The sequence below is a fragment of the Daphnia carinata genome, chromosome 7 (genome assembly GCF_022539665.2).
Source record: "Daphnia carinata strain CSIRO-1 chromosome 7, CSIRO_AGI_Dcar_HiC_V3, whole genome shotgun sequence".
NCBI classification, from domain to species: Eukaryota; Metazoa; Arthropoda; class Branchiopoda; order Diplostraca; family Daphniidae; genus Daphnia; species Daphnia carinata.
The window spans coordinates 10,460,891-10,482,325 of record NC_081337.1 but is presented as its reverse complement, the minus strand read 5'-3'; the positions used below and the strand labels follow the sequence as shown (position 1 = coordinate 10,482,325).

Genomic DNA, 21,435 nt, shown 5'->3' with positions numbered 1-21,435 from the left:
AATCTACACACGAGAGCGCGCAGTGGGTTCGAACTTCGAAGTTGAAGGTGCTGAATGGCAAGGCTTGAAAAACCTGTGATAAACTAAATCTATTTACAAATAATCTTTCTCGTCACAGTGAATTTTAAAGGTCACCGTAGAATGTGGAAAAGTAAAGAAGTACTCGTCTTCAATAACGACTTGAACAATGAAGTCCTTCTGGAAAAACTAGGGCGATCTTACCAAATCCATTGTAAGTTACTTAAAAGCCGTGAAAGAGAATAATACTTAACAAGTTTTACATAAATCTTGGATTTATTTAAATCAGATTCACAGGATTTGTTGCCCTTCTCCTGCTATTTTCCTTCTTCCCAAGTAACTTTCTTGCTTATAGACTTCATTCGTGACTTTGAACACTGGACAGAAGATGAAGATTTTGATAATCACAAAATGAACTGGTGATACATTTAAATTTTACCATTTAAATAATTTTCTTGATGAGTTTTGTTTTATGTCTGGATAAAATAGGCTTGCTGAATTTGTCAAGACCAATGATGGACCTCATCTGATATACCTATGTCCTAAAGTTGATGAGCTTGTAATTTCTGTTTCATACGATCTTCAAAGAAGGTATAAGGACCTGTTATAAAATATTTTGCACAATAACTCATTTACCTTAATATAAAGCATTGAAATTATGGTTCCTAACAAGAACATATCATTTGGATTTGCAACATCCTGGAAAGCTGCAGCAAGTTACATGAAAGCAGCTGCAACTGTAAGTATTGTAGCATAACAACTCTTATTGGCTTTTGTAACTAAAATTGTACTTGGGTTTAGAAACTTTCTATTGAAAGCATAGAAGGTGAATATTTCACTGACTATCAAAAGGACTATAACTTTATTACAGAGAAAATTTAAAAAGCCAGTTTTAACTTACCTATTGCCGGTCTTTAGCAGCGGTAAGTAGAGGTTTGGCTGACGTCGCTTGTTCTCTGTACACGAATTCTTAAGTTTATACTCTGCATATGCCGAAACCATCCGTCCCCCATGTCTACGCGTATCTTCGAAGAAATCTCGTTTGACTTATGAAAGAGCCAGCAATTTGTACCCAGGTCATTCTTATCTAATATCTGCTATTTGCTAAAGATTTGGTAACTGCCTACAGTTGTATGGCTCTCATGCAAAATTCAACAATTAATAATTGACAATTGTTATTGACCGTTCCGAAAAGTAAAAGATTTTTTTAAACAACCATACGCATCCGTAATTTTACAAAAACCATAAAGGAAGGCCTGAGACAATTTCAGTACAGAAGTAGTGAAAAGACAATAGTTGAGTGAGGTTGGGCCGCCAAGGATGGTTACTATTAGCCCTTAATTGACAAATACATTTTTCCTTTAATGGTTTGCTTTACAGGGTTGATTTTTTTCAAAATTTGGGCAATGTGCGGAACAAGCTGTTCGGAAGTCAAACCCGTTCTCTTGCTCTTGAACTTTTGGAGCAACTCCGTGGTTGTCATGGGTTTGCGGGATAAGTAGCGCCTTACCGATTCTTCATTGACTCCTTCGTTTGCTCTGTATTGGATAAATTAAAAAAAAAATTATTATTGTTCAAGCCCAGCATTTTGACATTTGTTTGGATGGTTCATCAACATACGTGGACGATGATGCAGCTGAAGAGGCGGAGGCCGCCAAGGCTGCAGGAGCCATTTCCAATCGTGGTTTTTTTGCTGCTTGTCCTAAAGCGACCTCTGACATTCCTTTCCGTTTACTGTCGGAGAGAGTTGTTTCAGGCTGTGGGATTAGTGGCTTCGTAGGAGTAGCTGATCGGGAACTGTTTGCACTGCCCCTTAAGAATGGTGGAAAAAATATTTAATTTTAGCACAAAAACTGTAAAATTCATGGTACTCACGATTTCATTTTTGGGCTAGGTTTCGCCTTTTCTAATTCGGATCCCGAGCTATCTGCACCGCTGTCACTTGACGATCCTGAAAATCGATTTTTTAAATCGATTACTATTTAATTTTTATGTTTCAATTTAAACTGCTAAAAACATGTCGTACCATAGTCCTCACTACGGGGCTTTTTATCTTTACTCTTCTTTTTGTCTTTTTTCTTTTTCTTGTCATCTTTGTCGTCTTTGGACTTATCACCTGGCTGGTCTTCACCACCTTCAGCGTCTTCATCCTCCTTATCCTTATCTTCATCCTCTTCTTTTTCTTCATCTTCGTCTTCTTCGTCCGAGTTGAGCAACTTACGAAGTGCATCTTCTTCGGCAACACCTTTAAGTCCGTCTTTCGCCTCTTCTTTTTCGACATCACTGAAGCAACGACACACAAGTTCCTCTGTTACGAGAAATATCTATCTTTCAAAGTTGTATCTAAAGAATGGCTTACCTTTCATCAGCGTCGGAGGAAGAAATGTAATCCAATTCCCTGCCTTCCCCATCACCATCATCACTATCTTCAAGTGGTTCGTCGTCAGATCCATTTTTCCTCTTCTTTTTGGGCTTAGCAGGTTTCTTCCCTTTCTTTTTCTTTTTCTTGTCCCCGTCATCGTCATCATCATCGTCATCACTAGAATCGTCATCAGACGAGGCCATCATATCGTCTAGTTCGTCACCAAAGCGAGAATCTGAAAACAAGCCAAGATGATATAGTAATAATTGTACCGTTAATTTTATTTATTTTTATTTTTACTCTACCTTTAACTCCTTTCTTTTTCTTGCTCTTTCCTTTGGCTTCACCTTCTTCCTCCCCCTCTTCTTCTGCATCTTCATCCGCTTTCCGAAGTCGTTTTCTCATCATGACATTGAACATATTGTACGTTTTGTTTCTCATGTTGTATCCCTCCTCTGCTTCTTCAATGCTAAGAGGTTTATAATTTTGAACTGCTTGAAAACTGTATTGCTCCTGTACTGGAAAAGCCTCAAACACACCATCTGGAGCTTGTGTAAAAACATAATATGAAGCATTCTCAGCTACACCACCATCTCTTACACCTACGTTCATGATAAAGACATAGAGATTACTTTCATTGCAAGTATCATCCAAGTACATTTGAACACTTTATACCTCTGAACTTTTTCCCAGTTTTGCCTCCATGTTGCAAAATCCATGGTTGATTTTCAGGATTGTATTTTCTACTAATGATTCCATATTTTTTTCTTCTGGCTTCTTCACGTGCCTCTCTTCCATATTCACTCCCAGCACCAAATTTTGGCATATCTTCATTGAACCCTTTAAACTGAACTTGATTGTTTTCTCTTTCCATTTTGACATGGGTCCACTTCACAAAATCAATACCCATACTACCATTGAATCTCATGATTGCAAGCTTCTTGTTTTGGTTCCTACAAATAACCAAAAATTTATTGTGACAATAAAGTTAGCATTTCTTTCCTATGAATATTACTTGGGTACTCTGATATCAATATTTTGTACAGTGGGAGCAGCAACAGGGGCTGATCCACCAGCAGCAGGAGCCTAAATCATACAAAAGTTTTAACAGGAACTCGACTGTTTCACGGAAAATATGTGTTACTCCATTATTGGCGGCCATGATGTAGTTTTAAAAGGCAGCGCACAAACTAGGAGTTTGTTGATTTCTTCGGACTAGTCTAGACTTTCGGTTCGTAATAGGTCGGTGACATATGATCACAGGTAAACGCTGCAAGGATGGCTACGAGATCTGTAATACCCAAAATACATTCAATCTAAATAACAGGAGTACTAATTTAGAGCTCTACTACAGTATGAAAAAGAATCGCAATGCAATGCTTTTCAGTAATACAGAACAAAACAGTACATCAGTGAATAGCGCCAATAACTTGAAAGCCTTCTTACGATGGCAATACTGAGAATCGGTTTAGTTAACGTCTGCTAGTCTGGCTAGATGTGTTAGCTAGACATGCACGCACCCTAACCACATGATAGAGTGCGAAGAAATCCTGCTTTGCTGAGTGTATCTATGTAAAATATCCAGATATGGTTGATAGGTTATTCATTGTTCAATTATGTCTGAATTGTAGAATGAAACTTAAGGGAAAGTGAAATAATAATAATTTTTTTCAACTTTCAGATTTTGTAGTTCCAATTCTAGTCGCGCCATGGAATTGGCTTACTTGTCTATTTTGAACCATGTCATTCGTTTATCGTCGTTGATGTTGTTTTTGCTGTGGAAAGCTACGATAATGGCGTTACAGTTTGCCGTGAGACAAATCGGAGGAGTATTTTACCATGCATTTACTGTGTACAGGAAAAGGTTCCTAAATGTTTTCCCTAACAAACCCGAGGTGGTTTCAAGAAACATAGGCAAGTTATCTATAAATGTATGGAGAATGTAACTCTGTAATCATTCTAGTGTGATTGCTCCCATAGGTTGGATGTTGGGGTTAATGCCTGCAGTGGCAACAGGTGTCAAACCTGACGAAGAAAGAGAAAATAAGATAAATCTTATTTCAGAAGCAGACATTTTGTACAACGAACATTCCTACACAAAATTGAGGAATCTTCTCTTACAGTATAAGGTAAACAATTTTTTTATTATGTTTCTATGTTCTGCACAAAACAAGTGTTGCAGGGAGAAGAAAATGCTGAGATCCTTTGGCGACTAGCGCGAGCGACATTCGAAGTTGCGAAATTATCGTCTAGTCCAGCAGAACAAAAACAACTGGATATTGAAGCTTACGAATATGTCGAACGAGCGCTGCGTGTTGATCCTGAAAATTTTGCTGCTCACAAGTGGATGTTTATTTTGTTAGACAAAAAAGCCTCATATGATGGCTTAAAGGAACGTATTTCACAGTCATTTGTCGTCAAGCAACACATAGAACGAGCGTGTGAACTCAACCCAAAGGATGCGACCTCTTTTCACTTGCTAGGCTTTTGGTAACAACTTCATCATCCCTTATTCTTCTGATAACTAACCATTTTGTTTAAGGTGCTTTTCCGTTGCTGAGTTGCCGTGGCTTCAGAGGCAAATTGCCTCAACGTTATTCGCAAAACCTCCTGTGTCTTCATACGAAGAGGCTTTACAGTATTTCTTACGGGCGGAAGAAGTTGAACCGAACTTTTATAGGTAGGCCGTTTGTCCAATGTTCTCCATTTAAAAATTTTTTAAAGCTAATAATAATATCTATTTTTTTTTCAGCACGAATTTGTTGATGATTGGCAAAACATACTTGCGACTTAAAAATCGAGAAAAAGCGATTGTTTACTTGACGGCGGCGCGAGATTATGCAGTTGCCTCGTCTAAAGATTTGGAGGTGATTTAATACTGCGCTTGCGTCTTTTTACGATCTGACGTAATTTTTATGTTTGTTGACGTCACAGACGAAGCAGGAGGCAGCGCAGCTATTGAATTCCATCTGAATCCTAAAAGGCCAGTTCCAAGGTCGTCACACCCAAGAACATTAACTTTATCCCATCCATTTGTATTTACCAAAAATAAATATGGTTTGTTATGTTTGTCCCATTTACCTTTATGATGCAATATTATTTTTGTCAAAACAGTTTTAGTCGTGCAAGAAGAAACAGTGCAATGGTCACGCCAAATTTCCCCGTTTGTAATGTTTACGAATACAAAGTTCATTCACTTGTTCTTTCGGTCTCCCATAGGTAGCGTTGTATGTCCCCATTTTCGAAATGTATGCAAAGCTAGAATCCCCGCGAGCCAAACCAAGGGAAAGATACTTCATGTGTTATCTGTACGTGACTGCCCGTCAGTAGTGTGAGTTGCTTCGTAAAGTTCTGGGGTTGTGGGGCTGTATTTTCGTGGTGTTTGGTAGGCCAGTGGATTTTTGCTTCGTCTTATCTGTACTGAGGGGTCACATTAGACAACATACAAAAAATATCGTTTTGTCAAAAAAAAAAACCAAAGGTGAAAATGGAAAAAACTTTCGTCTGCTGATCATTCTGCCTAACACGAGAAAAGTAAGTCCCTAACATTTTACTAAAAAAATGCATGCTCGGAATTCGAAATGCTGCTAGAACCCAGTTTTGTGGCGAAGGTCATTTGATTTTTCTTCAGTTGTAACGAGGGAAAGGTGCTGTCTGTCTGTAGAGATAGATAACAACTGCGTATCCCTTTTTGGTTGCCAGATATCTGCATGACACACTCGGGTTAAGTTTTTCTCTCAAAAAGTTTACAGTTTTTAGGGAAAGTCCCGCTTTGCGCACGAGCCTTAGGGGTTGGCACGGGGGAGTTCACCTGTTGTTGTTGCAAAGACCTACCTACTATCTAGCAATAAGAAAGATATTGTATTTAAACCGACATAAAAAAACTTCTCAGTTATTCCACCAACGCTGACACTGTTGCACATCGTCGGTTTTTATGGCTCACATGACGTAACCCCTACGGTTATCCACCTAAAGCCAGCCAATTGGAAAACGACGCGGTGGAAGATTGATGGAATGGCTGAAATATTACCTAGAACATACCTAATTTTTAAGTTTTTTTTTCTTTTTCATTTCCGTGTGTCTCGAGGCGGGTAGAAACCAGTTAAGCCATTATTTTTCCCCGCTAGTATTTCAACGTAAATACATAAAAATCTAGTTTCTTTTCAACTACAGACGAGCAATTGACAAAATAACAAAACGTCGAAAAAGCTCGAATTTACCAAAAGGGTCTTATTTTTGGAGTTGCCAACAAAACCTGTCCTTCTTCGACATTCTAAAATCTGTTGTTTCTTTCCAACCTGGGATACCAAGAACTGACCACACCTTATTCATTCTGTATGTAAAGAAAACATTAACTGAGTGTCAAGTCTAGTTTATTTTCAACGTCTTTTAAAATGCAACAATCCCTGTCGAATTACATACTTGTACGGCAGGGTGTTCGATGTCTTGTGCAATCTTGCATCATTTTTACAGATATGGCTATCTGCGTTACTAGGCAACTTGATCCAATTGAGCGATCGGATAGTCATTGTAACCCGTGGCCGAATCATTTCCTGCAGAATAGCATTAGTATCAAACGATCGTTTTATCAACCAGTATCGTTCCTATCACGAAGCTTACTACGTTGCAAACCAGAAGATATGATATGTCATAATTTTTTAAAAAACCATTTTAGAAAGCAGCTTAACGGATCCAAAGAAAACAATACCTCAACCACATGGAATTATCTTTTTTTACGTCGTACCGCAAACTTAGATAATTAAAGTGTGTTATTTGATGATGTAAATACTTGGTTTTGGGTATTTCCCCCTTACGTCGTCGTTATAATTTTGTGGGTTCTCTCCAAAGGGATGGAACTGTGATCAAGTTTTGATAAAATCCGGTTTTTGTTTTCATTTGCCTTTCCTTTAGGCTATTTAGGGGAAAAAAAGAAAAACTTTTTTTTGCTGGATAAGAACTTGTTTTAAGGGTTTAGAACTAAACTAAAAACAAATTAAGTACTAAACTTAAAAAAGGTTGGCCGTTACTTGTAGGATAACTTTGTGTTTACTTTAGTGTCATAGTGTCTATGTGCGATTTCAGATGCGTAGCCACCCGTAATGTTAGAGGCTTTTGTATTCTTAATCTCGAATGAACGTCTCAAAGTGGCTAACTTTGTCACATTTTTTGATCGTAATTAGCTTTTATGTATTCACACGTTTCCAGCTAGGAATCTGGTCACGAAGTTCTCGTGCTAGCAAATTTTGGCCATTCATTAAAGGACCAGGTTCATCGTGTAACAGTCCTCCTTATACTTGTATGCAACAATCTTCTCTTATACGTGCAGAGTAGTCATCGCTGTGCATTAACTAGAGACGTCAACTTCACACTCTTAATGTGCGAGCACGGCTTAATTTTTTGCAGCCAACACAAAACAAAAACGAAAAATGCTGAAAATTCATCTATCGTTATCTATTGAAGATAATGGAGCAGAAATCGTAAATAACTGCATGTTACAGTCGCTTTTTCCAGTCAATGTTATTCGTCCCTTAGACTCTTATTTTGACTTCACTACTTTAATCGGTTTGTTTTTGGTATCAGGATTACTCCAGCCAATCGGCAAGAACCCATTTTTCATCTTGCGATCGCACAGTTTGATGATTTCGCGAGTTCTCCGGACCCGTGCTGCTGCTTGTAACCAATGGGCATACGGCAGCCATGGAAACCGTGAAGAATTCTAATTGTCAGTTGGAACAAGCAAGTGTCGATTTGATCCCAGACTTTCCAGTGTTGCAAGATTACCCACAAAGCGAATTTGACAGATTGATAGAGAAACCAAGTCATCAGCATCACTACGAATCCGACGATCAAGGAATTTGTCTTAGCGAATCTTTATCTGAATCATCTTCGGCGGAAGAGCTAAATACGGGAGACGACGACGTGTTTGGTGAAGGCATATCGTATGAACTATTTGATTTGGTTGAAAAGTTAATCACCATGGCGTTGGATTTACGCAAGAAAGTGGATAAAGGGAAGGGACTGGCGGATGGCAACGGTGAATTCTCCGACGATGATAATACGGCCGTCGCATTGGATTTGACGGCTTCATCAGCTAGAAAACCCCCACTTGGTCCACCTCCTCCGTTAACTCCTCTTTTCCCCCCTGGCCCTTCTGACGCTATCAGACAGGTCACGGCACAAGAAAAGGAAATGCTACGACAATCTTATTGCAGATTGGTACGTTTTCTGCGGCTGGATTTACCCAACATTCAACAATTTACCGAAGAATATCGTGCTATGGCATTGAAACGACTGCAATCTTTCCTTTTTATGTACTTGATTGAAGTCAAAAGAAAAAGCCCGGCAGGAATTAACATGTTTCAAGAGTCGTTCGGCAGCGATTTGGCAATTCGTCAATTTTTTCGGGTTTTCCTCGGAAAATCAGAGCAGTTGACTAGAAGTTCGTCGTTACCTGGTGGCGCTGTCATCCGTCCAGCCAGATTTGCCAGTATGGACGACGGACCGCCACAGGTTTTATGTCGCGGTCCTCTTGGCCATGAACGACTTGTTAGAAATTCGAGTTCCAACAACGCGCCTTATCCACTCCGGCGAAGTGATTCGGGTCACCATCCGTACGCCAGTGGATCAACTTCTCATGGACATCGCGGTACACATTTGTCACATCAATCCATCCATTCTTACAGTAGCCAACAGCAAAGCTATTCACATCCGCCAGCGCACTTGACATATACCAATTCTGCGACATACCAGCCACCGCAATCGAGTCATCAACAGCATCCTCAACAACCATATGATAATTTTTCACGAGATTCTTTACCGCCTTTTCTCGAGGTGATTAAAAATAAAAATAAAAAATTTAATACACTAACATTTTTATTTTGAATAACAGGACCAGCGTGTAGATGTTCAGGATGTGATCCACCTCGTCTGTCAGCTTTTCCCAATCAGCGATGCGGTGAAAGGATTGGGACCTCATGACTACGAAGAATTATATGGACAACCCTTCTTTCAACCACCGAGTCCATCAATAGACAATCTCATGACGCCTTCCCCTTCACGATCATCGTGTCACACACCGAATTATGCGACGAGCTCCGTCGGTTCCATTCCAGGTTCACCGGCCAGCCCTTGGCAAACAAGAAGCTTCGTTGATGGCTCTTTGGCTGTATCTCCGAATTATGTATCATCGTCCTCTAATTCTCCATTTTCAAATGTCATGTCACCACAGCTCTCTTCGGCTAATAGTAGCCCAGGACCAAGTAGCCCGCTGCCACGCTCAGTCGAGAGGCAAATGGTGCGGATGACTATCGTATCGTCTCAACCACCTCCGCTTATACCTCTAAATAAACCCACTCCCTCGTCATGGCAACCTGCAGTTATTGCTCCAAAGCCCCATCCACAGAGTGCTGTCGTCATCGCACCGAAACAGTATTCTCCGGGTCCTTCTGTCATTGTACCGAAGCAGCCAGCAAGTCCTGCAACAACTGTTGCCGCTAAGCAACCTACAAGCCAATCATCTGGATCATCATCACAACAACAAGCAATCAAACCGTACCCAACGGCTCATGAAGAGATGGCAACAAGTATGAATCCACTTATTAAGGAACAGTCTATGCGCCAAGTGGTGAAATCTACACTCGAAACGCTTACGCTGGCGGATCATGATGGCGACACGTAAATTCATTTCTCTGTGATATCGTGGGAAAATCACTTGTATTTAATTTTTTATTCCAATGTATAGTCCATTGATGGTGGCCTGTGCGAATCCAGCATACAAAATCGAAGATCTCTACGCTCTATTGGAACGTCTCAAAAGTCATTCACAGCCGGCTAAAGTCTTTTGCGCTATGAATAACAGAAGAGAGGTAAAAATTGATTAATTCTTTCTTCTTGAACAGAAATAGCTCAATTTTTTTCATTGATTTTTAGACTGCCTTGTTTTTGGCAGCCAGTGAACGTCGTCCGTTAGTGGCGGGTTACCTGGCCGAGACGATGAGCGCTTTGCGTATACCTTTAAATCAAACATATGAAAAGGGCAACACGGTCATTCATTATCTGGCAATGTGGGGCGACGATTATAATGAGGTACTACGCTATTTGGTACGTGTTCGGACTGTAGATAACAAACTGGCTTTCGACCTTAATGCACGAAACCATACAGGTAAAGATATTTATATATTTTGTGAGCTTCCATAGTTTCGATCATGTATTTTGTATGCTGACCGGCACTTTGGATGAAAACAGGACGTTCTGCTCTCCACGAAACTGTTATGCTCTACCAGGCGAACGATCCAATCGGCGAAAATTTTATCAAAAACATTAAGTTGTTGTTGGAACATGGGGCAGATGCTGGTCTATCGGTATTTAACAAAAAATTCGTGTATTAGCGATAGAAATTTGAGGTCAAATTGCTTTTTTAGGATATCACGAGCGGCAAAACTCCGGTTCACATTGCCATCGAGAAACGCGACCCATTTCTTCTTGAATTGCTACTATCGAAATGTCCGGGCTCGGCCAACGCTCCCATGTATAACGACAACCGGCCTCTGCACAGCGCCGCCACCCTGACCGAGGTCACGGACATGCAGCAACTCGAGCTGGTGAACATCTTGCTCAAGTATGGAGCTGACAAGGCATTACGCAACAAGGCAAATAAGCTGCCCATTGAACTTGTGCAGCAGGATCGGGATCGGGTAGGTTATCTCTTCATGTCTTCTAGATTACCAGGCACTTTTCCTCCATTTCCAGGGAATTGCAATTGAAGCAGGGCTTTCTTTTTTCCCGTTAGGATTTATTTTCATTGGTTGTTCTTGTTTGTTTCATAGCTACGTACGTATCGGGTAGTGTAATCTGATAGTTGCTGACGCGAAAGAAAACCTTCCCCTGATGAAGCTCATCATTTTTCCTCATTGCTTTTAGGTTAAAGCTGTTCTACAAGCCCGATCGCGTCAGAATTATACTTGAAAAAACGAAACTTCCACGACAGATTCTGCCGCACGCGCCAAATGAGCACAGTTCAATGACAGTTGCCATGCAAAACTACCTACAATATAATTTTTTTAAATTTTATTTTATGTTTGTTTATAAAAACTTATGTGTTGCCTTTTGAAAATGTCCGTCTATCATTGCCCTTTAACTATCCAGAGTCTGCATTTATTTCAACTTTGTTATAATGTTGAAGCAATTTATAGTTTTCTCTTTTTTAAATTCTTATACAGAAAGCAATTACGGAAGCATGTTGCGTCCAATGGAATCAATTGTAGTAATAAAAAAATGAAATAAAAAAAAAAAGGATTGTGGACGTACGTTTAGTTTCCTAACTAAATTGAAACGTGCGCCGTTTTGTTGATGCGCCATTACCACATTTACGGGTGGGAAAATACGTTGTGCTTAGAAAACGATTTTATCATCTACCTTTATTGCATGCGTGCCATCGACTTGTACAGATGGCACGTAAACCCTTCCGTAAAGAATGGCTCAGTGAAGGGTCGTCGGTAGAAAAATACAGACCTCAAAAATGGCTTTCATGTGACAAGTATGGTTCATCATGAAACAAATACACCAGATGCAAAACATTTGTACAACAGCTGGTGTTGCGTGGATTATTGTTCGTGTGACGGTCGTTTACGATTGTTATCGGTGCCGGAAGCCACTAGCCAAAACATATTTTTTGTTTTACTTGTTAACCACATTCGTAACAAAAAAAAAAGTAATACGTATACAGAAACGAGTTAATAGTTTGGTATTTTAATAGACAATAATTATGATGGAAGATGTTGCTGCCACCAGTTTGACGCCCACTGGTGTGATGCTTGTTCCCAAAATTTCCAGCCGACAAAGTGACTTAACACAAGTGGAAGGGATTTCCACGTTTAAAGATAATTCATCTTCAGGCCATTGTGGAGAAATATCTTCTTGAGATTGGTGGGCTGGTGATTCGTGATTGTTGAGTTTCTTTTCATCGTGCACCGAATAGCGCTTTATCCCACGTGCAAGGAATCGAGGAAACCAAACCATGCATCCGGACGCATATCGGCTTGGAGCTGATGGAGCGGATATCTTTCGACAGCGTTGTTCCGATTTCCGTTCACATTCGGATGTTTTTGGTTGCGGCATTGACGTCAATATCAGTGTAGGGTCACAGAGAAATTTCATCCCGCAATCAGTTACGTCAATGGAGTAGCTGACGTCCATTTCCTTCATCACAAAAACAAGCAAAAGATATGCTGGGTTGGATAAGATTTTTATTTATTTATTTCTACCTGGAGATGAAGGCAATTTTGAGCTATAGCGGCAATCTGCTCCATGAAAAAAAATTCAGCGTCTTTATTACATGACCAATAAAAAGGTGTGAAGCAAATATAATTACCATTTGGTCATTTGCTAAGTAACGAAGAGATATTCTGCGTAAATGAGTCATGCGTGCAAAAGCGGATGGTAAATATTCTCGATGTTGGAGCCACGAACTGTCATCTGTAACGGAAGTTGTTTCACTGTTCAAACATAAAACAAAAACAGTAAAATTCAAGTGCCTTACGAATGGTTAACTCTTCAAGTCCAGTGCCCAATTGACGTAGTGAAGTTACAAATGATTGCCGGAAGAATGTTCGTACCGATTGTACGTAAACATGCTTGACAGATGTCGATAACAAAAGCTCGAACATGCTCAACTGTAAGCAAATAAAGATTTACGTTTGGTTAATCATAGTACAATATGGCCAGACGGTAAACATCAAAATGTAGAAAAAAAACTTTTGATGGACGAAGTTCAATTTCTCATCCATCAGCTACTGCTAAATTGACAATTGTAAATTACTCGTTTTCAATACATACGTACTACAGGCATTATGTCCTTGAGACTGTAAAGATAAAAGAGCTTACGCGGGGCAAGCATAGTCTAGACAATTAACTACTCATCCCTTCCCATAAAAACAACAAAATCAATTTCCCGCCATAACATAGGCCCACGTGCTGAGTGAGTGGAAACAATCAATACGTTACATCAAGTAGAGTGTAGATGCGACTATCTTTCGTCGAGGCCGCCAACAACTGTTGACGAATGGATGCAGGGAGTTGAAATTTCAGGTAGTGCTTCAATGCTCGTTTGTTTTCTGTATAATTCTTTTGTTGACACAAGTTTTTCAACTGTAGCAGGAAAGCCTCCAAGGCTAATTCTTGTAAAGGCGTTGGGCTTCGCTGTTTGTCCATGTGGGGAGCAAGCTTCTGAGTTGAACGCGGGATGGTATAATAACGTGTTGGACTGGTTGGCCAAAAGAGTTCTTCGGCATCTTGAACTTCGACTGCTTCAAGTTTCCAATGTTCCAGCTTCATTCTCACAGGTGATCACTATTACGCATCAGTTAGAATACTGTCGTTGAGCGAAATTCAAGCTCTTCATATGCTGTTTATGCTTATCCACCTATGAATGGCCAAAGGGAAAGGTGGTAGGGGAGGTGTGGCTCAAAAATCCTGAAACAGCCAATCGTGTAACCACTTCTGATTAAATTCACATGGGCAAATCCACATAGCCCTTTCTCTTTTTTCGCACTTTTATTAAGTACAAGAGACGAAGGCCAAAATATTTGTTGCTCAGAACAAAATTCGACATTCGCTGAGGATTCTACATCCGTGACACGTTTTATTTTATTATTAAAACTATCAATTACGTCGTATTTTAGATGAGATACGTTAATGATCTATTGTACGCTTGGCTTACCTACTCCGTTTATGAACATACAAATGTGACATCACATTTGTCCCTCAAGCTTCCACTGATTACCTATTGTGTCATACTTGCTTAATTTTCACAGAGTCCGATTTATAACAAAGTTTCGATATGGATCTTTTGAAATCTTGCCATATCAGCTGACCAGAGGATTTAGCAAAACATAGTACGATCTGAGACATACGTCATCGGAAGTGAATCATCCTTTTTTGTTATCGTTTCGATACCACACTGGGAGTGGCTGAAGCGAACGTGGAAAGATCATGCTCGTACGAAATAAAGAGTTATCTATATTATTTCACATGGAACCTGTAAGTTCACAAAAACCACGACTGCGGTGACCGTTATGCAACGTTAATCGCAGTACACATTCAAGTATTAACGTAATAATTATTTAATGCTGACGAACTCCCGCGATTTCGAACTTCGATATGGAACATATTTTTTGAAGAAGAATGGTTTTGCGTTTTAGTGTCTTGTTTCAGAAATGAGTATTACCTTTAACTGCTTTCTGGTATGTCATAATTCGATGTATTGTTCTAAATTCTACCGAGTTTTCCACCGCTAGATGCCCTTTCTGTTCGAAAACAAGCGGTCTTGTAAAAAACAGAAAATTTCGAAAGAAAGAAAAAAAGAAAGGTTTTGAAGAAGTTGATTAATTCAAGCATTAAAAAGTTTTTTTCTATTGAAATGAGCAAGCATGGTTCCACGAAAGGCTCTTCCAAAACCCCAACAGCAAAGAAATTAAAACTGGAAACATCTGATGATGAACCAAGTAGTTCAAGAGCACCGTCAGTGGATGCAGGGTTCCTGGCATCGGTTGAATCGAAAAGGAAACAATGTGCTGGAAACATTCTAGAATTCAAATTCAACAAGAAAAGGTGCCGCCTGCTCTCCAAGTCAATGGACGTGGGAAATTTCGGTGGAGGAGTTCTGTATTGGATGTCACGTGAACAAAGAGTACAAGGTATTATTTCCGTAACAAAGCAAAAGCAAACTTTGAAAATATCTAATGACGCAATTGGCAAATTTCTTTTTAAAAGACAATTGGGCATTATTGTATGCACAGCGTTTAGCTCTAAAAATGAAACTTCCACTGCATGTATGCTTTTGCCTGGTACCTACTTTTCTTGGAGCCACAATCAGACAATTTGGTTTTATGTTGAAAGGTATGACATCTTTTCTACTTCTCTGTCAAAAGTTATTGAATTTCAATCAGAAGATGGATAGATTGTTATTGTTTTATGTTTTGTAGGCTTAGAGGAAGTAGAGGCTGAATGCCAGAAACTTCAGATACAATTTCATTTACTTAAAGGAGATTCTCAAACTTGTGTCCCAAACCTCATAAAAAAGTTAAAATTGGATGCAGTTGTTGCTGATTTCTCGCCTTTAAGAGTTCCTCTCTCATGGATAGACAAAGTTAAAGAAAGCATTCCTGAAGATGTTCCATTTTGCCAGGTACTGATGTAAATTGATTTTTATTTCTGAATTCCGTCGAGTTCTATTTGTCATTTTACAGATTGATGCGCATAATATCGTCCCTGTATGGGTGGCCTCTGACAAACAAGAAATCGGTAAAAATTAATTGGGTTTGTTTTATTTCATAGATTTGCCAGCACGTGAATCTTTTCGATCTTATTAGGAGCACGGACGATTAGGAAAAAGATTCATGATAAATTAGATGAATTTTTAACTGATTTTCCTCCGGTTGTTACACACCCTCATCAATCCCAAACAAAAGCAAAAGTAATATACCGGCATTAACAATTCAATTTTTTTAGATATTCACTCTTTGATTGACAATGGTGGTAGCCTGTGGACTGGAAAGCAGCAAATGCTTATTTGGAAGTGGACCGTACGGTAGAAGAAGTCGACTGGATTACTCCGGGAACGAAGAGCGGCCTGGTTGAGTTGTCAAATTTTTGCCAAAAGCGTTTAAAACTTTTTGGAGAAAAGCGAAATGACCCGAACGTAGCAGCTTTGAGTAATTTATCTCCTTGGCTACATTTTGGTATCTTAGTATAAAAACTTATGATTGCGTACAAAATGATAAGCAAATTATCGAATAGGTCAGTTGTCTGCCCAGCGTTGCATTTTGGAGGTCAAGGAATATAAGGCCAAGTATGCTAAAAGCGTAGATGTTTATATTGAAGAAACGCTTATCCGACGCGAACTGTCGGACAATTTTTGCTTCTACAATCCTAATTACGATAATTTGAAAGGTCCAAACAAAATGAATTACTCTGAGAAGAGAAGTAATGACGTTATTTTTTGCATTCCGTTTTAGGCGCCGCGAATTGGGCACAGGAAACCTTGGATGTGCACAAGTCAGTAAAATTTCTGAATCTCACTGAATTATCAGTTGGTATAATGAATCATTTACAGGAAAGATAAACGGCCCGCGCTACTTACCTCTAAGGAGTTGGAAGAAGGCAAAACCCATGACGATCTCTGGAACGCGTCTCAAATACAGTTGACGCGAACTGGCAAAATGCATGGTTTTCTCAGGTATATAATATGGCCACGTTACGTAAATGTATCGGAGCAGCACATTCCTAATTTTTTCGTTCTATATAGAATGTACTGGGCCAAAAAAATATTGGAATGGACGGAGACACCCGAAGAAGCTCTAAGACTTGCCATATATCTGAACGACAGATATAGTTTAGATGGAAGAGACCCTAGTGGTTATGTTGGTTGTATGTGGTCGATTTGTGGTATTCACGACATGGGCTGGAAGGAAAGGGATGTGTTTGGTAAAATCCGTTACATGAACTACAAAGGCTGTCAGCGGAAATTTGATGTTGTGGCGTTCGTTCAACGTTTCGGTGCAAGAACATATCCCATTAAAGGTGTGAAGTATCAGTAGGTGCTTTTTCGAAATTCCGAAGTGGTATTTCGTTGCATTATGCCCAATGTGGTTCACATTGACGATCGTCCGGGTTATTATTTGAAAACTCAGGTCTTAAACATTGCAGCAATTTGATGCATTTCATTTTTATCCATTGTATTATTAAAACAGAAATCCTCATGAAAGCTGTAGGCGGTAGTATTCTTTTAATGAAGAAAAGTAGCGTATATTAGTTCATATTTGCTAAACCTCTTTTGTATTATTAATGCTCTTTGAACGGAGTGATATTGGCGACATATGTTAGAACAAAAACAAATAGATAGAAACATTAGTTGTTGGATCGTATCAAATTTGGATGCATCACTTCCTGCCAGAATGGCAATCGACCGGGAAAAATCAAACAAACAGTATTACTTTTCTTTGTTAAATTCAAGAGAAGGCAAATTGCAGAAGGCACAGCATCGCATACGAAACACAAGTGCAGGTATGTAACAGGAACTCAAAAACATTTAGAAGAACTATTTAATATTAATGGTCCAAAGCAAACAAAAGCAGATTCAGCTCGTGGTGATATAACTTAATGTTGAACCACATCAGATCGAAGGGTGTTACCGAGAATTTGAACGCGTGATAACAGCAAATTAAGATTCGTGCTTTAACTGATTTTCTAAAGAATTAGGCTGGTTGGCTGACGCTAACAGGGCTTGCTCCCTTCCAATCAAGAAGTCGGTAGTAAGCAGCAATACCATAAATGATTGTTGCAATAAATCCAAATACCTAAAGAATTACAGGATGTAATGAATTTCAACCTGAATTTACATTTTCAACTTAAATGACTTACCGTTCCAGCATACCATCCATCCCTTTTTTCATAGTTGGCAGCATAGTGGGTGACAGCACTGGCTGCTGTCAGGTAGAAAAATGACCACAGACCATAAAAGATCAACAACTGCATAGTATAGCAAAAAATGTACTAATTTGTTTACAGGTTATTTATGGAACAAGACTCACTCCAAGTTTCCATGGAACTATTCTGACCATCCTTTCCTGAATACGACATAGTCCCAAAAAAAGTTCAAGGAGAGCTGACCAGAATCCAGTAACACATACAAAATAGAACCATCCCTGAGGTGGGATGTAAGCAGCCCATGGTTGTGCAGCAACACAGATGAAACAAAGAGCATTAATAGCCTATGAATCACCAAAAGAACAATAAAAAAGACACATCCAACTTTGTTTCAAGAGCCTAGATTTGACAGGTGATACTTACTAATGTCAAGATATTAAACCGTCCAAACAAGGTGTTGACATATCCTCTATCGATTGATATTCCCAGAGATGGACCTGAGGTGGTGGTTGTTGTGGTTGTGACAGTTGCCATTCTGACTGTACAAAATAGAAGAAAGCAGCTGATACAAAAAGCATGTTTGTAAATTATTAGAAGATGTGCCAGATTATGAAGGAGAAAACTACAACTTATTTCACTACACAGATGCATAACAAAAAGGAAACGTTTCAGTTCAAATAAAGATTACAAAGCAGTTGTTTAATGAATCAGAATTTCGCCATTTATACATGATTTCGTATCAATTGTCGATATTAACCTTACCTTTTTTCTCTAAAACTACAAGTTCTAAACAGATCAAGGAGTGTTACTTGAGATTCGAGCTTTCCGCTTTTAGACAGACGAGGGTTGGTACGTAGCCGCCCAAATTGAGGGTTGAGTACGAAGGCGTATGATGACGCCAGCACCTCCAAGCGGCTAACAAAATAGACTGTGCCACAAACTTGTTGTGCATAGCAGACAGCTATCGAAAAGTGAAAACGAAAGTGGGACACGACACGCGATGTCTGTCGCAATGCAACAAGATATATTTTTGAGTCTAACTTGAAAAAATGCGTATTTCAGTTGCAGTTCTTTATTACAGAAGCTAACTGGAAACAGGCCAAATCTTGTAGACTGCGTATTCTGCATTCCGAACGAACATTCTCAAAAGATTTGTTGGTAAAGCCAAACACGTTAGTTTTTTACAAACCATGGCGCTTCCAAGTTCTGCAACCGACTGGACAAAAGAACACGTCAAAGAATGGCTTACACATATAGGATTCGGTTCTTATGGCACCTTGCTGTGTGATGTCCATAAAATTAATGGAACAGCCCTACTAATGCTTTCTGAAAAGGATCTAAAAAGTCCACCTCTGAATATCGAGGTATGTTTAAAATAAGAACAATGTATAATCTTGGCATTCCTGTCAATAATTCTAACAAGTTTTTCTAATTCCAGGTGTTAGGAGATGTAAAAAATCTAGCTGTCCAACTGTTCCTGCTAAGGATGAGGCATGAGGAGAAAATCAATAAAATGGGGTTTCCAGTCAGTAGCAAAGCCCTCTTGGCCCTTCCTTTCCCTTCCAAAGATGCTTATGGAATCCCAAAGAAACAACTGGCTGCCATTATTAATGCAAAAAAAGAAATGGACTTTTCAGGTGCATTTATACACCAAAATGGATGTCATAGAGACAAAAGAGAAAACTCTCCTGAATTTCTGGTTGATGAGTTGAATTTCTGTATGTTAATTTTTTGTCTTATCTATGTGATGCATGATTCATAGTAATACCTTGGATTTTCCATGTCTAGTTGTAAGTCCGGCCGATGGAAATCCAACAAGTCCAGGAATGGCAACTCATCTGGAACCAGAAATGTGGAAAACCTTTTTTAAGTATCACTTACTTTGTCGTTGTAACCATTATTACTTCCCTCGTGATGGTCACGGTACATGACCGTGTTCCGGATATGAAAAAATATCCGCCCCTTCCCGATATTTTTTTAGACAACGTTCCTCTCATTCCTTGGTAAATATTTATTTACAGTTTTATTTTTTTATGTGTTAATTGATTTGTTTTATTATATATGTTGAATTTATTGTCAGGGCGTTCAATATGTGTGAAGTGTCAGGATGCCTACTTCTAATTACTTGGATTCTTGTTCTTGTTTGCCACAAACACAGGTATTCCTTGAAATTTTGTAAATTTTTTTTATCAAGGATTTTTTCTTTAACTATTTAGTCGGCTTTCTAACAAACTTCGATGTTATTTTTCAGAATCATTTTGATGCGTCGTTTTTTCGCCTTAACAGGCACTGTTTTTCTTTTACGATGCGTCACTATGATGATTACCTCACTAAGCGTTCCTGGTTCTCATTTAGAGTGCGCCCCTAGGGTATGTTTTTTTTTTCAGTTGTTTTTATACGTGCCATGTAACTGATAGGTGCTCTGAATTGATCCGCGTAGCCGTACGGAGACATATGGGCCAAACTAGAAAAAGCGCTTGAAATATGGCGAGGATTCGGTATGAGCGTTCAAGGGGTTCGCACATGCGGAGACTACATGTTTAGCGGCCACACAGTCACATTGACTATGCTCAACTTTTTCATCACAGAATGTAATCCGATTATCTTTTCTGCACATAATAACCCGCTCTTTTACAGCTTTTTAATGTTTCTCTCTGTCGATTGTAGACACACCTCGTAGGTTGTATTTTCTGCACACTTTCTCTTGGATTTTAAATTTGTTTGGGGTTTTCTTCATATTGGCAGCAAGAGAGCATTACTCAATTGACGTATTCGTTGCTTTCTACATAACATCACGCATGTTTTTGTGAGTAGCACAAATTTTATGTAGTAGAACCTATTACATGTTAGGAATTTCCTGGCTTTCAGATATTACCATACATTGGCCAATTCTCGCACGCTAAAGCAGGTTAGAAAATACCAAGTCAATTTTTTTACGGAAGCAAACAATAATAACGTGTTTTTGATAATTTATTTATAGCGAGACAGATACCGAGCGCGGGTGTGGTTTCCTCTTTTCAGTTTCTTTGAAGCACGCATTGATGGAATGGTTCCAAATGAGTATGAAATGCCCTGGACATATCTTTCCCTGGCATCACTGAACAGCTATCGCCGTCGATGGAAAAAGTTTTTACTTAAAGCATGGAGACATGTTGGATTTGGTCAAACCCGAAAATTCAATGGTAACGTTTCTGACAAGGAAAAACCTGCCACTAACCAAAAGCGATCAAAAAAGAAAAATTAATGCAAGATCGCCGAACTGCATTTTCTATGCCTTTCATTCACCAGAAAAGTAATTAAGTGAGATGTATACTCTATTTAGTTCCACATTGGATTCGCTAAGTGCGCTCGACTGCCCACGTTTTTGTTGTGACTTGATGTCCATTGCACACGTAATCTAATCAGTTCTTCCAATGGCACAAAAACACCTGATCCCATCATGTATTAGTCACTTGCGTTATCCTTTTCGTTTTATTCGATTTTCACGTTCTTGTACTTGTTTATTACGAATCCAGCAAAAAGTTCACACAAAAGTATTTGAATTACTTATAAGATTGCTGTCTTGTTATGTCCAATGATGGTCTCTTGCCTCCATGCATAAAATATCCGTGTCTGTTCTACGTTGGTTTTTG

General features: G+C 39.2%; 8 protein-coding genes across 12 annotated transcripts; 5 read left to right on the top strand and 3 right to left on the bottom strand.

Moving 5' to 3' along the window:
* Positions 1 to 103: 103 nt before the first annotated feature.
* LOC130686455 (uncharacterized) lies at positions 104 to 1,199 on the top strand. Its single transcript, XM_057509589.2, has 5 exons — positions 104 to 232; positions 308 to 437; positions 508 to 609; positions 667 to 757; positions 820 to 1,199. Exons 1-5 carry the CDS (start codon positions 142 to 144, stop codon positions 898 to 900), a joined length of 495 nt encoding a protein of 164 aa, XP_057365572.1. The 5' UTR covers positions 104 to 141; the 3' UTR covers positions 901 to 1,199.
* Positions 1,174 to 3,864, bottom strand: LOC130686357 (general transcription factor IIF subunit 1-like). The gene is made up of 10 exons (XM_057509506.2): positions 3,733 to 3,864; positions 3,525 to 3,671; positions 3,396 to 3,466; positions 3,056 to 3,333; positions 2,686 to 2,982; positions 2,378 to 2,615; positions 2,045 to 2,301; positions 1,894 to 1,969; positions 1,639 to 1,830; positions 1,174 to 1,556 (listed from the first exon to the last, which is right to left on the bottom strand). The coding sequence occupies exons 2-10, from the start codon at positions 3,540 to 3,542 to the stop codon at positions 1,349 to 1,351; spliced, it is 1,635 nt and encodes a 544-aa protein (XP_057365489.1). The 5' UTR covers positions 3,543 to 3,671; positions 3,733 to 3,864; the 3' UTR covers positions 1,174 to 1,348.
* Positions 3,839 to 5,579, top strand: LOC130686430 (regulator of microtubule dynamics protein 1-like). The gene is made up of 7 exons (XM_057509552.2): positions 3,839 to 3,978; positions 4,062 to 4,294; positions 4,361 to 4,509; positions 4,563 to 4,870; positions 4,923 to 5,060; positions 5,133 to 5,247; positions 5,315 to 5,579. Exons 1-7 carry the CDS (start codon positions 3,968 to 3,970, stop codon positions 5,351 to 5,353), a joined length of 993 nt encoding a protein of 330 aa, XP_057365535.1. The 5' UTR covers positions 3,839 to 3,967; the 3' UTR covers positions 5,354 to 5,579.
* Positions 5,580 to 5,718: 139 nt separating this feature from the next.
* LOC130686291 (uncharacterized) lies at positions 5,719 to 11,900 on the top strand. Its single transcript, XM_057509495.2, has 8 exons — positions 5,719 to 5,914; positions 7,961 to 9,211; positions 9,270 to 10,054; positions 10,122 to 10,245; positions 10,310 to 10,541; positions 10,625 to 10,740; positions 10,801 to 11,073; positions 11,300 to 11,900. Exons 2-8 carry the CDS (start codon positions 8,078 to 8,080, stop codon positions 11,342 to 11,344), a joined length of 2,709 nt encoding a protein of 902 aa, XP_057365478.1. The 5' UTR covers positions 5,719 to 5,914; positions 7,961 to 8,077; the 3' UTR covers positions 11,345 to 11,900.
* On the bottom strand, positions 11,767 to 13,810 carry LOC130686413 (uncharacterized). 2 transcript variants are annotated; one of them, XM_057509537.2, is made up of 5 exons: positions 13,382 to 13,810; positions 12,918 to 13,050; positions 12,750 to 12,853; positions 12,643 to 12,681; positions 11,767 to 12,577 (listed from the first exon to the last, which is right to left on the bottom strand). In XM_057509537.2, the coding sequence occupies exons 1-5, from the start codon at positions 13,709 to 13,711 to the stop codon at positions 12,128 to 12,130; spliced, it is 1,056 nt and encodes a 351-aa protein (XP_057365520.1). In that variant the 5' UTR covers positions 13,712 to 13,810; the 3' UTR covers positions 11,767 to 12,127. The 2 variants fall into 2 exon arrangements, with proteins under 2 accessions (XP_057365520.1, XP_057365528.1); XM_057509545.2 differs by having other exon boundaries at positions 12,643 to 12,678.
* An 819-nt stretch (positions 13,811 to 14,629) lies between these two features.
* Positions 14,630 to 16,978, top strand: LOC130686102 (deoxyribodipyrimidine photo-lyase-like). The gene is made up of 10 exons (XM_057509398.2): positions 14,630 to 15,072; positions 15,149 to 15,274; positions 15,361 to 15,563; positions 15,625 to 15,679; positions 15,748 to 15,851; positions 15,918 to 16,116; positions 16,175 to 16,327; positions 16,393 to 16,432; positions 16,491 to 16,613; positions 16,683 to 16,978. Exons 1-10 carry the CDS (start codon positions 14,796 to 14,798, stop codon positions 16,972 to 16,974), a joined length of 1,572 nt encoding a protein of 523 aa, XP_057365381.1. The 5' UTR covers positions 14,630 to 14,795; the 3' UTR covers positions 16,975 to 16,978.
* Positions 16,979 to 17,189: 211 nt separating this feature from the next.
* LOC130686142 (uncharacterized) lies at positions 17,190 to 18,774 on the bottom strand. 4 transcript variants are annotated; one of them, XM_057509435.2, is made up of 5 exons: positions 18,613 to 18,774; positions 18,227 to 18,365; positions 17,968 to 18,147; positions 17,798 to 17,905; positions 17,190 to 17,733 (listed from the first exon to the last, which is right to left on the bottom strand). In XM_057509435.2, exons 1-5 carry the CDS (start codon positions 18,753 to 18,755, stop codon positions 17,632 to 17,634), a joined length of 672 nt encoding a protein of 223 aa, XP_057365418.1. In that variant the 5' UTR covers positions 18,756 to 18,774; the 3' UTR covers positions 17,190 to 17,631. The 4 variants fall into 4 exon arrangements, with proteins under 4 accessions (XP_057365418.1, XP_057365426.1, XP_057365433.1 ...); XM_057509443.1 differs by having other exon boundaries at positions 18,566 to 18,699; XM_057509450.2 differs by having other exon boundaries at positions 18,227 to 18,342; positions 18,566 to 18,696.
* Positions 18,775 to 18,993: 219 nt separating this feature from the next.
* Positions 18,994 to 21,423, top strand: LOC130686200 (sphingomyelin synthase-related protein 1-like). Its single transcript, XM_057509490.2, is given in 10 exon segments — positions 18,994 to 19,167; positions 19,242 to 19,521; positions 19,592 to 19,656; positions 19,658 to 19,806; positions 19,884 to 19,961; positions 20,055 to 20,172; positions 20,244 to 20,394; positions 20,471 to 20,609; positions 20,672 to 20,711; positions 20,784 to 21,423. Coding segments are annotated over 10 exon segments (1,458 nt in total). The 3' UTR covers positions 21,048 to 21,423.
* The last annotated feature ends 12 nt before the right edge of the window (positions 21,424 to 21,435 follow it).

Coding starts and splice junctions, on each gene's coding strand:
- LOC130686430 (XM_057509552.2), top strand. Junction 4,295..4,360: donor GGTGGTTTCAAGAAACATAG/GCAAGTTATCTA, acceptor TTGCTCCCATAG/GTTGGATGTTGGGGTTAATG. Junction 5,248..5,314: donor CCTCGTCTAAAGATTTGGAG/GTGATTTAATAC, acceptor TTGACGTCACAG/ACGAAGCAGGAGGCAGCGCA.
- LOC130686102 (XM_057509398.2), top strand. CDS start 14,796: ATGAGCAAGCATGGTTCCACGAAAGGCTCTTCCAAAACCCCAACAGCA. Junction 15,073..15,148: donor ACGTGAACAAAGAGTACAAG/GTATTATTTCCG, acceptor TCTTTTTAAAAG/ACAATTGGGCATTATTGTAT. Junction 16,117..16,174: donor ATCTCCTTGGCTACATTTTG/GTATCTTAGTAT, acceptor ATTATCGAATAG/GTCAGTTGTCTGCCCAGCGT.
- LOC130686413 (XM_057509537.2), bottom strand. CDS start 13,711: ATGAAGCTGGAACATTGGAAACTTGAAGCAGTCGAAGTTCAAGATGCC. Junction 13,051..13,381: donor GCATCTACACTCTACTTGAT/GTAACGTATTGA, acceptor ATTTGCTTACAG/TTGAGCATGTTCGAGCTTTT. Junction 12,578..12,642: donor AAAATTGCCTTCATCTCCAG/GTAGAAATAAAT, acceptor TTTGTGATGAAG/GAAATGGACGTCAGCTACTC.
- LOC130686291 (XM_057509495.2), top strand. CDS start 8,078: ATGGAAACCGTGAAGAATTCTAATTGTCAGTTGGAACAAGCAAGTGTC. Junction 10,741..10,800: donor GGGCAGATGCTGGTCTATCG/GTATTTAACAAA, acceptor TTGCTTTTTTAG/GATATCACGAGCGGCAAAAC. Junction 11,074..11,299: donor TGCAGCAGGATCGGGATCGG/GTAGGTTATCTC, acceptor CATTGCTTTTAG/GTTAAAGCTGTTCTACAAGC.
- LOC130686455 (XM_057509589.2), top strand. CDS start 142: ATGTGGAAAAGTAAAGAAGTACTCGTCTTCAATAACGACTTGAACAAT. Junction 233..307: donor GCGATCTTACCAAATCCATT/GTAAGTTACTTA, acceptor TATTTAAATCAG/ATTCACAGGATTTGTTGCCC. Junction 758..819: donor ACATGAAAGCAGCTGCAACT/GTAAGTATTGTA, acceptor ACTTGGGTTTAG/AAACTTTCTATTGAAAGCAT.
- LOC130686357 (XM_057509506.2), bottom strand. Junction 3,334..3,395: donor ATTGATATCAGAGTACCCAA/GTAATATTCATA, acceptor GGTTATTTGTAG/GAACCAAAACAAGAAGCTTG. Junction 1,970..2,044: donor GCCCCGTAGTGAGGACTATG/GTACGACATGTT, acceptor ATCGATTTTCAG/GATCGTCAAGTGACAGCGGT.
- LOC130686142 (XM_057509435.2), bottom strand. CDS start 18,755: ATGCACAACAAGTTTGTGGCACAGTCTATTTTGTTAGCCGCTTGGAGG. Junction 18,148..18,226: donor GGTTTAATATCTTGACATTA/GTAAGTATCACC, acceptor GGTGATTCATAG/GCTATTAATGCTCTTTGTTT. Junction 17,734..17,797: donor ATGGATGGTATGCTGGAACG/GTAAGTCATTTA, acceptor GTAATTCTTTAG/GTATTTGGATTTATTGCAAC.